Source organism: Aquarana catesbeiana, linkage group LG03, assembly GCF_042186555.1.
Source record: "Aquarana catesbeiana isolate 2022-GZ linkage group LG03, ASM4218655v1, whole genome shotgun sequence".
Lineage (NCBI taxonomy): Eukaryota > Metazoa > Chordata > Amphibia > Anura > Ranidae > Aquarana > Aquarana catesbeiana.
In genome coordinates, this window is record NC_133326.1 from 144,539,969 (window position 1) to 144,556,466 (window position 16,498).

Here is a 16,498-nt window from a genome sequence, read left to right on the forward strand (position 1 = left end):
GAAAAAACAGTGCTAAGAAACTGTGTAAATACATAAATAAACATAAATGAGTGATACAATCTGAGCGTGAAAAAGTCAGAATTATAACATAATGGAAAACCAATAATAAATCCCAAGTAATGGCAGGTGACACCAAGAGTGAAGATTGTTCATAAGAGGAGCCAAGGGCGTCACAAACGGAGGTTATCTTCATATAGGAAACCAGGAACATCAGGTTTGATATCAATGACAGATAACACAGAAGAAAATGAGAATGGGTACTCTTACAGGAACCAATGGACCTGGATGTCAGCAACACCAGGTCAGACAGGCATAGGTAACCGACAGCTTGATATGGCAGGAATGGTTCGGAAGATCCTGAAGTATTCGACTGAGGGACAGGAGCAGTCAGCGGTGTCCTCAACGGTCCAGTGTTTTCCCAATAGAATCACAAAGATGGGGCCAGCCATTGGGCCATGGATGACCGGATGGATGGATCAGGCAGGCTCATAATGCAAAAGATATGCAAAAAAGAAAAAGGCCTCCAATGGCGCAGATCAAAAAAAAAAAAAAAAAAAAAATCGGGTGTTTATTTTCATAAAAACCAGCATACAGTTAAAATGTGATCACAGATAAAAAAAAAAGTAATGTGGAGAGCGGCAAAGCCAAGCCCTACGCATTTCGTCCTACTGGGACTTCTACTGGGGCTTCTAACAGCTCCCCCACATTGCTCAAATATAAATAAATGCTCAAAAACTAGGGGACATCCGTTTCCTGATTGGTAGTTGCGCACCATGTGGTTTATCTTGCTGACAACACCGACCGTGACTCATGGATGCTGACCATGTGATTTTAAGCCGGTTTTCGTGGGCTTTTTGCACATAGTGTTCACTCCTAGGTGTCTTTTCATTGACTTCCTGGTTTCCTCATTGCGATATGTGATAGGTCCACACTAGGGGTTACAATATGGCTTACCATGTGATCATCTCTCTCCCTATCTGTGTATGTGTACTTGTTGTTACCAATTGGTGAGTGAGTCCCTGATTGGTTCCCTATGTTTCTAAGCATTTTTAAGATCTTCCGAACCGTTCCTGCCATATCGAGCTGTCGGTTACCTATGCCTGTCTGACCTGGTGTCGCTGACATTTAGGTCAATTGATTCCGGTAAGAGTACCCATTCTCATTTTCTTCTGTGTTATCTGTTATCGATATTCAACCTGGTGTTCCTGGTTCCCTACATGAAGATAACCTCCGTTTGTGACGCCCTTGGCTCCTCTTATGAGCAATCCTTCACTCTTGGTGTCACCCGCCATTACTTGAGATTGACCCACATGGGATTTATTATTGGTTTTCCATTATGTTATAATTGGGACTTATTCACGCTCAGATTGTATCACTCATTTACCGTATTTATCGGCGTATAACACGCACTTTTTTCCCCTTAAAATCAGGGGAAAATCGCGGGTGCGTGTTATACGCCAATCCCCTGCGATCCGGAGCTGCCAGATTTTCAAAATCGCCGACCGCGATTTGAAAATGGCGCCGCCGGCACCGAAATACACAGTGTCGGCGACTTTCGTCTTCACTCGAGCGCCGCCCGAACTTAGCCGAGTGTACTCGGCTAGGTTCGGATAGCTCCGCTCGAACTACGAGTGGAGCCGAAAGTAAACGAGAGCCGCCGAGAAGAGCCGAGGACCGGCTTTGTGTATTTCGGCGCCGTCGGCGCCATTTTAAAATCGCGGTTGGCGATTTTGAAAGACAGGATGGCAGGGGTCCGGGATCACAGGATGCGAGGCTGCACTGGGGAAAGCTGCACTGGGGAAGGCTGCACTGGGGAAGGCTGCACTGGGGAAGGCTGCACTGGGGAAGGCTGCACTGACATGGCTGCACTGGGGCAAGGCTGCACTGAGAAGGCTGCACTGAGAAGGCTGCAATGATGGGCATTTAAATGTAGGTTTTTTTTCCGTCAACTTCCCTCCTAAAAGTTTTTTTTTCCTTAAAATTCCCTCCTAAATTGGGGTGCGTGTTATACGCCGATGTGTGTTATACGCCGATAAATACGGTATATGTTTATGTATGTATTTACACAGTTTCTTAGCACTGTTTTTTCATTAGCGCTACATTTTCACCCACTTCAGTGAGGTGAAAAGCAATGGCAGACACGCCTCCTTCACATAGGCTCATGGGAGTGTCTCATTACACAGGCTGTCAATACAAGAAGGGGCGTGGCCCCACCATTTTTTCCCTGGTGTCACCGTTTTTTAATCAGTAGAGTGGGGAGGATTACACATGACAGGCTGTGCACAAATTATTTGTGCTCTTATTTTTTTACTAGATTTAACGTTTGTATTTGGTTTTCAAGGGTTACAACCACTTTAAGGTCTTTTTTACCTAGGGGGATTATAAATAAGCTATGGTTTACTGCCCTCCAGCCACACGGCCGTAAGCGCTGTGAGGCAAAAGTTATACAGAAGGTTGCATTCAGCGGGCAGTACTGCCTCCAAACACTACCCATTTAATTGAACGGGGTTGTGCTGCAACCACCCTGCAAGAATGTGTAATGCACACAGTTGAGTCTTGGGGCCAAAAGCTTTCAATGGTTAAAAGAGGCATCTAAGGAGAAGACATGTCGCCTTTGGGCCACCTGTCAAATGCCTCTGAAAAGCGATCCATTACAGCAGGGGAAGCAATAATGGCTGCAAATGCAAACAAGCCCTTAAAGTTTGTTTTCAAACTAAAGCCTAGTACACCCAGTGGAAAGTCGGGCGACATCGCCTGGTTCAATAAAAACTGGCCGACATTTGACCGAGTGTATGACAGCCAGTCCAACAGCAGCCGGCCATTCGGCTGGCTTCTCTCGGATGTACATGCTGAAAAACTAGCAGCTGACCAAACACTCAATCGGCGCTCTCCGCCAATGGCCGAGAGTGCTGACCAGAGTGTTCTGGCGAAGGCGGCCACCCCCCTGTCAGAACGCAATAACACAGCAGGGGAGATTGCTGTACTAACATCAGATTGTTAGTACAGTGTCTCTGACTAGAGCTGTCAACCCACCGGGTTGAATGAAAAAAAAAAAAAAAAAAAAATAGTGGTGTGTACTAGTCTTAAGGCTTTACATACACGTTAAGGCTTATCAGTCCGCTAGCCTTTTTTGTTTGATTGGCCTGCTATTGAGGCTTGGCTTTATTTATTTTTCTAAGGTTCATTTCTTAATGGTTGAAACAACATAGGACCTGAGTAAAAAACAACATTACTACAATGGAAACATTTCTACAAACATTACTTCTTTGTTAAAATCTAGGCACAGTTATTCTTACCAATTCCTGATCTTTCATCCACTCCAGCAATTTGTCAATGTCAAATCCAGTTATACTTGATAATTTTACTGCGTAGAGTGTGTAGTAGATACTTTCGAAACACCCTATAATGCAAGCCGATGAGATCAGTAATATTCTAAAGACAAGTAACAAAACTCTGATAAAGGAAAAAAAAAAAAAAAAAAAGAAGGACATGGTTTGGTATGTGTCATTTCGGGTTTAACAGAAACATTGTATTAAGAATTTTTGAAAGTGGAACGGAAGCAGGTTTCAGTCCCCCTCCAGCACTTCTGTCCAGGTCCTGTCGAGCAGGCTTCCTACTACCTCTGGCAAAAGTTGTAATAGGCTCAGCTTCTCAGCTATGTTACTTCATTTACTGACCTATAGAAGTACTATACAGTATTTGATTTTTGGCAGAATCAACCTAGTTTCTGCTGCCATGAAAGAATACAAAAAGGCTCAGCTTAACTGAAGTAAAGGAGGAACCCAGAAGTGTCTGCACAGACCTGCAGTAACTTTCAGTATCCTCTGCTTTGCACAAATTCTGGGCATTCTGACCAGATATTTCTTGGTACTGTGTTACCTTGCCGATAAGCTCTGGCCTTACTTTCCTACTATGTGGAACAGAAGAGGCAGACAAAATTCATCACTATGAAGAGGTGTTGAATCATTGTCCTATAAGAACACCAAGCTTTTGGGTGAAACTGAGGAAACTAAAGGCTACTACAGGTAACAGAACCTCCATGTACCTACAAATCATACCTGTCAGAAGCTTTGTCATAATGAAAGCATTGTTAAAATGAAAAGTATATATTTTGAAGTAATACGTTTAAGAAGGTAACAAAAAGCTGCCAACCTTCTACTGCAAATTACTCATTACGACAACATACATTTTGTACTACAAACTGATAATCTTGCCTCACGTTATAGATTTGTTTTAAGTAGGGTTGCGCCGATACTAAGCATTTGCACCAGTATCGATACTTGTGCAAATGCACCAATACTTAAAGCGGGGGTCCACCTATCGTTTTTTTTTTTTTTTGAGTTCATTCACAAACTTTTCTTCTCAGCATTACATACTCACATATTGTGTGTAATATGTCCACCTGTGTCAGATTTCGTCGGAAAGAATAACTTATATTATTCACTGCAGGCGGTTTCCATCTTCATTGTGGGCATTTGAAGCCCACAAGCATTTATTTCCTGGATGCGGTGAATGCTGTGCTCCCAGCATTCACCACTCATTCCCGCACATGCTCAGTGGCATCCTGGGAAGCCTGAGACTAGCTCCCAGGAGACTGTGCGAAGTCTGGGAGAGGCTAGAAACACGCATACTCCCACGGGAGGAGAACCAGGACGTGCAAAGAATAGAAAAATAAAAAGGTAATTACTGCGATTTAATTTTTTTAAACGGCATGTCAGCATCTAGGCAAGGAAGAGAATACATACAGATATTGTTCAAAATTTGGGTGGAACCCCACTTTAAAACCAATAACTGCAGGCTCAGTTCTTTCAGCTGTCAGCAGGATTCTCCCGATGACAACTGAAATATACACAAAATAATGCAGCATTTATCAGTTGTTAAGGAGGCGGCAGCCCCGCTCCCTAACAACTGATGACTCATTCATCTGTCAGCAGGGTTCCCTGCTGATAGATGAATGTAAACAAAACCAGCTGCCGCTAACCATCAGTGGTACAGGAGCGTTCAACAACTCACATAAATAGTAAGGTGCACTTCACCCCCAGGTCAAGTGGATGGATGGCTCAACCCCTGGATATCCTGAGGGGTCTTGACAAGGGATGGAGTGGGTGACAGCCAGGGAGACCCAAAGGAGACCCGCACAGACTCAGAGGGGATGTCAGCAGAAGCGCTCCATAAAAGATACACACAGTGAGGGCACTGGAAAGCTGGAGACCATGCAGCCATGCATATTAACAATAAATTGTATTTCTGCTTTGTATTTCATGGATTTATCCTTGTTTCTATGACTTTGGAACAGCTCTCCTTTTTGTGTTTTAGTCCCTTCTCATAGGTCTCAGGAGTTGGTGAACAGCGGCCAGTGTATGGACTGCAGGAGGAGGGGGAAATGGGATGGAGGAGATGGGACTGGAGGAAGAGGAGGACGTAGGATGACAGAATGGACCTCCTAGATGTGGGGCCAACAGTGCTAAGTCTTGGGAGTACAGTGTTTCTTCATCACTTGGTCTCATCCAGGTATTAATATTACACAGCACGCTGATAGATGGAGACCCCCCTCTCCCTGTTCCTCCTCCTCTTGATCTTGCCAAATGCCGAAAATAGGCAGTGGTAATTGGCATCGGCGAGTACGGGAAAAAAAAAATAGCATTGGTACTTGTTGCTAAAAAAAGTTGCATCTGTGCATCCCTAATTTTAAGCATATACTAGTCATTAGCAGATAATCAACTGACTAAAACCATACCCAATAAATTGGTACAATATATGGGATTGCAGAAGTTTAAGTGGTCTTTCCATGTGAGTAGTTCCTAACTTATGTACAGCACAAGTTTCACGGTCAGTGAAGCACACCCATTTCTTAGTACTATGGCATGGAAGATCTGCAGGAGTAGCAAGACCAGGACAATGGGTTTGAATTACTAAAACTGTTGCAAAATCTGGTGCATCTGTGCATGGAAACCAATCAGCTTCCAGTTTTTTTTGTCAAAGCTTAACCACTTCAGCCCCAGAAGATTTTACCCCCTTCCTGACCAGACCACTTTTTACAATTTGGCACTGCGTCGATTTAACTGACAATTGCACGGTCAAGCAGTGCTGTATCCAAACGACATTTGTGTCTTTTTTTTTCCCCACAAATGAGCTTTCTTTTGGTGGTATTTGATCACATCTGCAGTTTTTATTTTTTGCACTATAAGGAAAAAAAAAAGCGACAATTTTGAAAAAAAAAAAAAAAAAATTATATATATATATATATATATATATATATATATATATTTTTTTTTTACTTTTTTGCTATAATAAATATCCCCAAAAATTAAAAAAAAAAAAAAAAAAAAAGACATTTCTTCATCAGTTTAGGCCAATATATATTCTGCTACATATATTTGGTTAAAAAAAAAAAAAAAATAATTGCAATAAGCGTATATTGATTGTAGACGCTACAGCTTTTGCCCAAACCAAAACAATGGGAAAGATTTATGGCATTTTTATTTATTTCTTTTTTTTTTTTACTAGTAATGGTGATCTGTGATTTTTAGCTGTACTGCGACGGACAGATCGGACACTTTTTGACACATTTTTGGGACCGTTGACAATTATACAAGTGATCAGTGCTATAAATATGCACCGATTACTTTGTAAATGTCACTGGTAGGGGAAGGGATAAACACTAGGGGGGTGAGCAAGGGGTTAAATGTGTGTTCCCTACATGTGTTCTAACTGAGGGGATAGGACTGACTGGGGGAGGAGACATATCGTTGTTCCTACGATATGTCTCCTCTCCCCTGATGACGGATCAGGGATTTGTGTCTACACACACAAATCCCCGTGCTGGCTCTCATGCATGCGATTGCGCGTGGCCGGCGGTGATCGCACCCCCCGGCCACGCGCATCATGTCTCCCGCTGTGCAGGGGGCACACCCTCTGGCGGCTCTTAAAGGGAACTCCTTACCCGTGCAGAGTTTCTTGCAGCAGTGCCATTGTGTTGCAGTAAAAGTATGTCAGCCGGCAGGGAATCAGTTAATTGAACAAATTGAAGTTAGAAGCCAATTCGCTACCATGCACAGCTGCACCAGACTTTGCACTCTCCAGTTTTAGTAACTAATCTCAGTATTTAACCTCTGGAGTTTCAAGAATATTTATGTAGCCATAAGTTTACATAAAATGTTGTATGTGTACTTATTCATAGTTTATGCAATCAAAAATAATTACCTTCTTGACCTGTAAAACTGATCTGATCAAAAATTTGAACTGGTAATGCTTTTCTTAGTTCAGACAATCTTATGGCTTCTTTTATTTCTAACTTGTTTGGCCTGTGTTGAAAAAAAAAAAAAACAAAAAAAAACAACAAAACCACAGATTAGTGATCACAAACATGAATTTACATAAAGGACAAACTCAGCAGTTAACTAGTATCTAGGAAAAGGTTTGTACCTTTTGGCTTAATGTACACGGGACGTTTAACAACCTCCCCTGAACGATTTAACTTGACAGATAGCAACCAACGTTTAAAAAACTCCAGTTTTGCCGCGTTTAGCCACGTTTGCTTTTAGAAGCGTTGGTGTTTTTTTAATAGTCAAAAATTAAAAATGCCTGTAAAACGACACGCGGCTAAATGCGAGTTACCAAGTTTACAAGCTGTTACAGGCATTTGGCGTTTCAAATGCCTCTGAACATCCGACCTAAAACGCATTTTTTTCCCTTTCCAAAAAATACTTCTAAACTCAACTGCCTAGAAATTACTATAAAACTACCCTGTGTACATGTACTGAAAAGATGACAGAGGAGAGTTCAGGGGCAGCTGAAAAAAAAACGCCCAACTGCTCCGAAACGTCCATTTACCAGCAGCAGTGTACTTGAAGCCTTTATGTTTTTACATTTTTTTTTCTTCATTAAAACACGTCAATACCCGCCTGTAGTAAAATGACGTCCTCTACTTTTAGGGGGGATATCTGAATGATGCCTGCAGCTAGATGCATCATTCAGATATCATTCTTTTCAGCCAGTGATTCTGTGCACGATAAGAATGATCATAGCAGCAGTTCCGCCGCTTGATCGTTCTTATAGGCGACGGGAGGGGACGTGCCATCGGGAGACCGGAGAACTAATCGGCCGGCGCCGGATGTTGACGATAGAGATGACTGGTGACCAAAATGGTTATGTATTACGTTATGACGTCACGCCCGGGATCCCGGAAATAAACAAAGCCACGATCGCGGCTGTCAGCATGAGATCGGTGAATTTTTTTTTCCAATCTCATGCTTTCCAGCCTAGAGGAGAGATGTGGGGTCTTACTGACCCCAAATCTCTCCATAAAGAAGACCTGTCACATAGATTCCAATTACAAGGGATGTTTACATTCCTTGTAATAGGAATAAAAGTAATAAAAAAAAAAAAAAAATTTAAAATGCCCCTGTCCCCGGTAGCTCGCACTCAGAAGCGAACGCACACGTAAGTCCTGCCCACATATGTAAACGCTGCTCAAACCACACATGTGAGGTATCGACGCTTGCGTTAGGGCATGTGCAACAATTCTAGCACTAGACCTCCTCTGTAACTCTAAACTGGTAACCTGTAAAAAATGTTAAAGCGTCGCCTATGAAGATTTTTAAGTAATGAAGTTTGGCGCCATTCCATGATTGTGCGCAATTTTAAAACGTGACATGTTGGGTATCCATTTACTCGGCGTAACATCATCTTTCACTTTATACAAAAAAATTGGGCTAACTTTACTGTTTTGTTATTTTTTAATTCATGAAACCGTTTTTTCTCCAAAAAAAAGGCGTTTGAAAAATTATTGCGCAAATACCGTGTGAGATAAAAAGTTGCAATGACCGCCATTTTATTCCCTAGGGTATCTGCTAAAAAAACATATATAATGTTTGGGGGTTCTGAGTAGAGGTCGACCGATATGGGTTTTTCTCTGGCTGATGCCGATGCCGATATTTAGAAATTGCGGTGGCCGATGGCCGATATGTGATGCCGATTTTTTTTTGGGCCGATATATTTGGCCGATTTTTTTTTTTTTTCCCTTCATCTCATAAAATCTAACAGTTATACCCCTTTCACACTGGGGCGTTTTTCAGGGGCTTTTGGGCTAAAAATAGCGCCTGTAAAGTGCCTGTAAAACAGCTCCCCTGCAGTCTCAGTGTGATATCCTGAGTGCTTTCACACTGAGGCGATGCGCTGGCAGGATGTTAAAAAAAAAGTCCTGCAAACGGCATCTTTGGAGCGGTGTATACCGCTCCTCCACCACTCCTGCCCATTAAAATGAATGCGCACCGCAGCCGAAGCGCCTGCAAAGTGTTTTGGCAGTGGCGCTTCAGGGGCGCATTTAACCCCTTCCTCGGCCGCTAGCTGGGTTATAAGCGCCCCGCTAGCAGCCGAATAGCGCCTCTAAAATGACGGTAAAGCGCCGCTAAAACTAGCAGCGTTTTACCATCAACGCATGCCCGCTCCAGTGTGAAAGCAGCCTTAAGTAATACAGAATTTTTTTTTCATTTAAACATTAAACAAAACAAACCTCCAATCAGTTCACTTGTATGTATAATTTAGAAAACAAAAAAAAAAACTATCTTAAATATTAAATACACAAAAACAGGTAATCAAAACTTTTGGACGAAAAAAAATGGGCTAACTTTACTGCTTAGGTTTTTTTTAAATTCATTACTGTATTTTTTTTTTGTAAAAATTGCGTTTGAAAGACCGCTGCGCAAATACCGTGTGACATAAAATATTGCAACAATCACCATTTTATTCCCTAGGGTCTCTGCTAAAAAAATATATATAATGTTTGGGGGTTCTAAGTGGTTTTCTAGCATGAAAATACAGGATTTTTACTTGTAAGCAACAAGTGTCAGAAAAGATTTAGTCTTTAAATGGTTAAACTGAGAAATTCTACACACGGAGTTCAGTCTATTGATAAAAAGAACCTGAAAGAGATACAAATGTATCTTCTTATCAGACTTGGCAGGCTGCCCAGAGAGGAGAGAAGAAAACTTCACAGATAACTTAAGGAAACTTGCATTAACTTCTATTACAGAAGTCATTTGCAAGTCACGGCTGAAGTTACAATCGGCTTTTTTTATCAGCACAATCGGCCGATGCCGATTAAGTAAAAAACGCCAAATATCAGCCGATATATCGGCCGGCCGATATATCGGTCGACCTCTAGTTCTGAGTAATTTTCTAGCAAAAAAAATGATGATTTTTACATGTAGGAAGAAGTGCCAGAATAGGCCCGGTATTGAAGTGGTTAAACTTTGAGAAGATTCCCCTCACTTTCTGTTCCATTGGTCACTGAGACAGTAAGTGGAAAGAAGAATTTTCTCCTGCTTGTAACCACTGACTGTCTAGCCAAAACATAAAACAGTTTATGTTGCTAGTGAAGTTTCCAAAAGGAAAAGTTCTGCTTCAAGCAACCCCCCGCCTCCCCATGCCACATTTGGCATGTCATTTTTTGGGGGGTGGTACCTAGTTTTGACCGCCTAGAAGGGTCCGAGCGGAAGTTCTCCTCTCCCCCTCCCTCCCTGCAATCTTCACATTAGTCCCAGAAGATTGCCCGACCATTCGGGAGGCACAGTGGGACTCGCATATGCGCAGTGAACACCCAGCTGTGAAGCCACAAGCTGTCACAGCCGGGTGCCCGCAGCTGTAATGCCGGTGCGAGGAAAGAATCAAGTATTCAGGCGGCCACATCGCTGGATCCTGGGACAGGTGAGTGTTTGTTTATTAAAAAAACAACAGCTACACTTTTGTAGTTGCTGACTTTTAATAAGCAAAAAAACGACTGGAGCTCCGCTTTAAAGTGGTTCAGATCCTAGAACAGTTCTTTAACATATATTATCTGCAGAGAATAACATCATGCAATATGCGTTTTATTTTTTGTGTAAGTGTGAGCATGCTATATCATCATGATCCTGGAAGCTTTTCATTGTGCATGACTGATATACCTTATAAATGCATTTAATACAAAATGTATCAACAGCTGTTTCAGTCAAAGCTTAAAAGTAGTTTTAAACTCAGAAACAAAAATGTACTATACTGCAGCTTACCAATCCTTAAATGTAGTGGGTGCATTTGTTTATTTTCACCTGGTGATCTGGCCAGTAGTACACTTCCTGCACTAGGGTGGCTCCACAATTGATGGAGGAGCAATAGAGTTGCCCTTGGATAGCAGCACGGTCAGTCGTCGGAGAGGGTAATGTTAGATGCACTACGAGATATAGATGGGGCTTGCCTAACAATCCTCCAACTGCCACTTTTGTTTTAAAGCCAAGTTTGTTAAAGAATGTAAAAAAAAAAAAAAAAAAAATACCAAGCTTACTGGCCTGACCAAAAACTGAAAGGAAAAAAAGCCTAACAAAAAGAAAACAAATGCAGCTACCACATCTACGAACTGGTAAGCTGCAATATGTTACATTTTTGTTTGTGGGTTTAAAGCAGAACTGATGTTTCACTATAAAACAATGAGCAGACAGGCTTTTATTGCAAAAGAGACATTCACTGTCTCTTCTGCAAATAACAATGCCCCTATCCGCCTGCTCACTGTCATCTCCAGCATTGTAAACTAAGCTGTCCATGCACAACTCCGCTTACAGTGCGGGGCGGTCTCTGAGTGCCAGGATGACGGCATTCCTGCGCATGTGCAGGAGTGATGTCACCCCCTGCTGGCCAATGAAGAGGCCTGAAGACCAGTACTCATAAGATGATGCCAGTGCGGGACTGGTGGAACAGGTAACAATTAACCCTTCAGTTCCACTTTAATGCCCCATGAAAAAAAATTTTAAAGTGAAAACTGCACTTTTGCTATCTAGCTAGTCACACATTTTCTATAATTTAAGGGTAGCTGTAAATAAATACTTAGTCTGCAGAATTACAGGCAGTTTAACACTGGCATTAAATTAAGTGTAAATAAAGGCAGGCCAAGGATACTTGCTTCAGAAGGGTAGAGCTATAAAATAGGAAGGCTTCTAACCTAAAAGGAAGTATATATTGATTGGTTTACATAAATGTTTTAGCACCCACAAACTATGGGATATATACTGGAATTTTTTAAAAATTTATTTATACTAGTAATGTCGGTGATCAGCGACTTATAGCAGGACTGCCATACTGCCGTGGACAATCTGACACTGACAGTTTTTGGGAACCAATGACACCAATATAGTGATCAGTGCAAAAAATATGCACTGTTGTCACTGTGCTAACACTGGCTGGGAAGGGGGTAAACATCTAGGGCGAGCAAAGGGTTAACGGTGTGCCTAGCCAGTATTTTGGTGTACACTGTGTGCTGTTTTTACTAGGGGAAGAAATGGATTCTATTCCCTGGAACACAGCCCCAAAGCATGATGTTGCCACCCCCATGCTTCACAGTGGGTATTGGTGTTCTTTGGTTGCAACTCAGCGTTCTCTCTCCTACAAACACGAGTTGTGTTTCTACCAAACAGTTCTACTTTGGTTTCATCTGACCATATGACATTCTCCCAATCCTCTTCTGGATCATCCAAATGCTCTCTAGCAAACCTCAGACGGGCCCAGACATGTACTGGCTTAAGCAGGGGGACACGTCTGGCACTGCAGGATCTGAGTTCCTGGCGGCGTAGTGTGTTACTGATGGTAGCCTTTATTACAATGGTCCCAGGTCTCTGCAGGTCATTTACTAGGTCCCCCCGTGTGGTTCTGGGATTTTTGCTCACCATTCGAGGGAGATTATCAGTGATCTTGTATGTCTTCCATTTTCTAATTATTGCTCCCACAGTTGATTTCTTCACACCAAGCTGCTTGCCTATTGCAGATTCAGTCTTCCCAGCCTGGTGCAGGTCTACAATTTTGTTTCTGGTGTCCTTCGACAGCTCTTTGGTCTTCACCATAGTGGAGTTTGGAGAGTGACTGTTTGAGGTTGTGGACAGGTGTCTTTTATACTGATAACAAGTTCAAATAGGTGCCATTAATACAGGTAATGAGTGGAGGACAGAGGAGCCTCTTAAAGGAGAAGATACAGGTCTGTGAGAGCCAGAAATCTTGCTTGTTTGTAGGTGACCAAATACTTATTTTCCACCATAATTTACAAATAAATTCTTTCAAAAATCAGATTGTCTGGATTTGTTTCCACATTTTGTCTCTCATAGTTGAGGTATACCTATGATGACAATTACAGGCCTCTCTCATCTTTTTAAGAAAGTAAATACTTTTTTTCCCCAGTGTGTGTGTGTGTGTGTGTGTGTGTGTGTGTGTGTGTGTGTATGTATGTATGTATGTGTGTGTGTGTGTGTGTGTGTGTATGTATGTATGTATGTATGTATGTATGTATGTATGTGTGTGTGTGTGTATGTATGTATGTATGTGTGTGTGTGTGTATGTATATGTATATATATATATATATATATATATATATATATATATATATATATATATATATATATATATATATATATATATATATATATATATATAGTGTGTGTGTGATCTGGTGCACGGCTGCCGCCCTGCAGCAGTAAAACTGCTATAGGGCAGACAGCAAGTGGTTAGAGTGTGTATATGGAGAAAAATAAAGACTCCAGATATTTTTACTTTTTTTTTTTTTTCCTTCAGACTATTAGTAGTAAAAGACTGGTGATCCTGCCAGAAATACAAGCTATAACTTCCTTCTATGAGCTAACTATGCTAACACTACTGCACTGAAATGGTCTTGTCAAGCCCACATGTGAAGTACAGAGCTGGATTAAAAGACAACCTGAAGAGGGTTTACATCAGCCCACTGTATATATGCTTGTCACTTTAATTTGTAGTAAGGGTGCTAAAAAGCCAGGAATTTGTACTTACAGCTGTACAGGAATGCTGCAAGAGCCTGATGACTTGAGTTTAATATTGCATGCACGCTGTTCCTGAATATATAACTCTCCTTTCCACACATTATAAAGTTCTTTAAAAGGAAAAAGACATTATTAGTGACATACACAAAAATGTACAAAATCTGTCACACACACAAAAAACACACACACACGCGCATCATACCTGTATTGTTCAACTGGAGCCTGTATTAAAAAAAACAAAAAAGAAATATAACTAAATGGTAAATTAACAGAATTCTGCATTTAATAAAGACTTACAAATGACAGGCACTTCATTGCATATACACCTAAAGAAAGTACATACCAGATTAGCATATAAAAGACACACACAGGTCTTCTCACTTAGACTTTATTAATACAGAAATCGTTTAGACACCAATCAACATGGGCTACCTTTTCTAAGAGGCGATATTAGAAAAGATTTAAGCTGTACAGGCAGTCCCCGAGTTACGAACACCCGAGTTACGAATGACTCCTACTTACGAGCGGCCTCAAATGCCGGCCACTTGTGCTCCACGCTGGTCCTGGATACCTCCGGACACATCCCATACTGCAGTACTACATGTACTGCATGGCCAGAAGAGCCCCAGATAACATAACAAGCGCCCGGAACATCCCACATCCATGCACAGGCGGACGTTACACTTACGAATGCAGTGTTCCAACCGGAAGTTACACTTACAAATGCAGTGTTGCGACTTATGAACTTCAACTTACAAACAAACCTACAGTCCCCATTGTATTTGTAACTCGGGGACTTCCTGTACCTGGGTTTTATTTTCTAGTCACCAATGTAGGCACTGGCAGAATATTTGCAAGTGCTGCTACAAGTGAAAAGTCTATAGTCCAAGAACTTGTCCAAAGTAACCATTCAGTTCTTAATTTACAATAAATACAAACTGAGCTCTGGGATATTACTCATTACAGGCAACACCTCCACCTTTCTTTACAAAGGTTTTTTTTTTTTTAGAACACCTAAAGAGATATTAGGAACAAGACTTCAGGGGTTACTGAACATGAAACAAATAGACAAATGCTGTATATAATGTATTTGTCTGCTATGCAAGTCTTTAAAAAAAAAAACAAAAACAAAAACCAAAACTTAAAAATGTTCCTCTTGCGTAAGAGAAATTTGAAGCAAGTAATTGCTTACATATCAGGGTCCTGTAATACTGGCATGTTACATCTATGTCATTCAAAAGGAGACAGTTATATAATGGAGGTTTGGCCTTGGCTGTAGACGACTGCCATTGTTATCCATACGCTCAAGACTGAAAGATATACAAAACAGTAATCTATTAGTACAACTAACGTGCCATACCCAACTACAAGTCTGCAATCTTTAGCAAGCGAGTAGTGAAGTAGAAGTGCCTGAAAACTGCCATAAAAGATTTATTAAATTTACCGACCAATATGCAACGTATGACCTGAGTTCTTCGTAGATTCAAATATAAAACTGTAAGTTAGTACAGAATGTAAACCTCAATAAATACAAAATCAAACATATTTTCATCAATATTCATATTACAGAGCAACTTAGATGATGCCCATTATTGCAGTGACGTGCCAATACATTAGCTGCAGGAAACCTGTTGCAAAGAAAAGTCATACACTAACTTGTAAGCTGTCCATGCAAACACCGACTCTAAGGCCTCGTACATACGATGTAAATATCAGAGGAATGATCGTTTTTTTGCATGCTGTCTCATATCGAAAGTGGAGAGGTTAATCAACTTACGAAAATTCTCGTACGACAGAATACAGCTTCGGAAGTGATGTAATGTGTTGTCATGTAATCTTTCGTTTCCGAGTACGAGCGGTCTGCTCTTCCAGTTCTTTTTTGTACGAATAATGATCTGATTAAACAAAAATCGTATGATCTGGTATCGTCCGAGGAAAGTTATTGTGTTTGTCCCACCCGATGAACTGTCGTGATTCACTCTCAAAAGCTTTGTACGAACAATCAGATTATCGTACGATCACTTCAAAAGCTGTACTTTCCTCCAATTTTCTGACTGTGTGTACTAGGCTTGAGTTACTTCCTCTTTGGATGGCCAATTGATGATGCCTCAAACAAATATGGTCCTTTCACACTGATGACATTAGTTCAGTCATGTTTTTTGCTAAGAAAAGGGAGTACTTATTCAGGTTACATCAGCCTTTATCAGTTTGCATATCCGTATTCAGTTTACACATTCGTCTTCGGTTCAGTTTATATCAGCTTGCATATTTGTCTTCAGTTCCGTTTACAGCATTTGTCTTCAGTTTACATCCATTTATGTCCACAAAAACACCAGAAACGGACACTGCTTTTTCCCCTGTTTTTCCACTCACTCTGCTAGACTCCAGTTTTGTAGCAAACAATAAAGAGAAACAGAGGACATAAGGGAGGGACCGTTGTCCTGTGCTCAAAGATATGGAATTGATATGTAGGTCTAAATTCCCAGTATCCTAAATCATACAGTACAAGGCCTATATTTATAGACATTGGATGTCCTCAAACAATAAACTGCTGCTGTTTGCCACGTTGTTACCCACCCCTCAAACAGGCCCACAAAAAAAGGGGTCACCAGACATGAAACACAGAGGACAGCTTGAAGCACCTTGGAGCCAAAGCTGGCATCAGAGACTTGAAGATCCACCTGATATACTTT

The 16,498-nt window shown here is 41.2% G+C and overlaps 1 protein-coding gene across 6 annotated transcripts in view; it reads right to left on the reverse strand.

Moving 5' to 3' along the window:
• Positions 1-16,498, reverse strand: part of TASOR2 (transcription activation suppressor family member 2) — a 118,466-nt gene that overhangs the window by 74,262 nt on the left and 27,706 nt on the right. For 4 of the 6 annotated variants that reach the window (XM_073619398.1, XM_073619396.1, XM_073619400.1 and 1 more), the window contains 5 exons: positions 14,998-15,115; positions 14,008-14,027; positions 13,816-13,915; positions 7,204-7,304; positions 3,297-3,400 (listed from right to left, as the gene is read on the reverse strand). In XM_073619398.1, coding sequence (XP_073475499.1) covers positions 3,297-3,400; positions 7,204-7,304; positions 13,816-13,915; positions 14,008-14,027; positions 14,998-15,023 — 351 coding nt within the window. In that variant the 5' untranslated portion in view covers positions 15,024-15,115. The remainder of the gene's footprint in view (positions 1-3,296; positions 3,401-7,203; positions 7,305-13,815; positions 13,916-14,007; positions 14,028-14,997; positions 15,116-16,498) is intronic. The other 2 variants (XM_073619399.1, XM_073619401.1) reach the window with 1 other exon arrangement.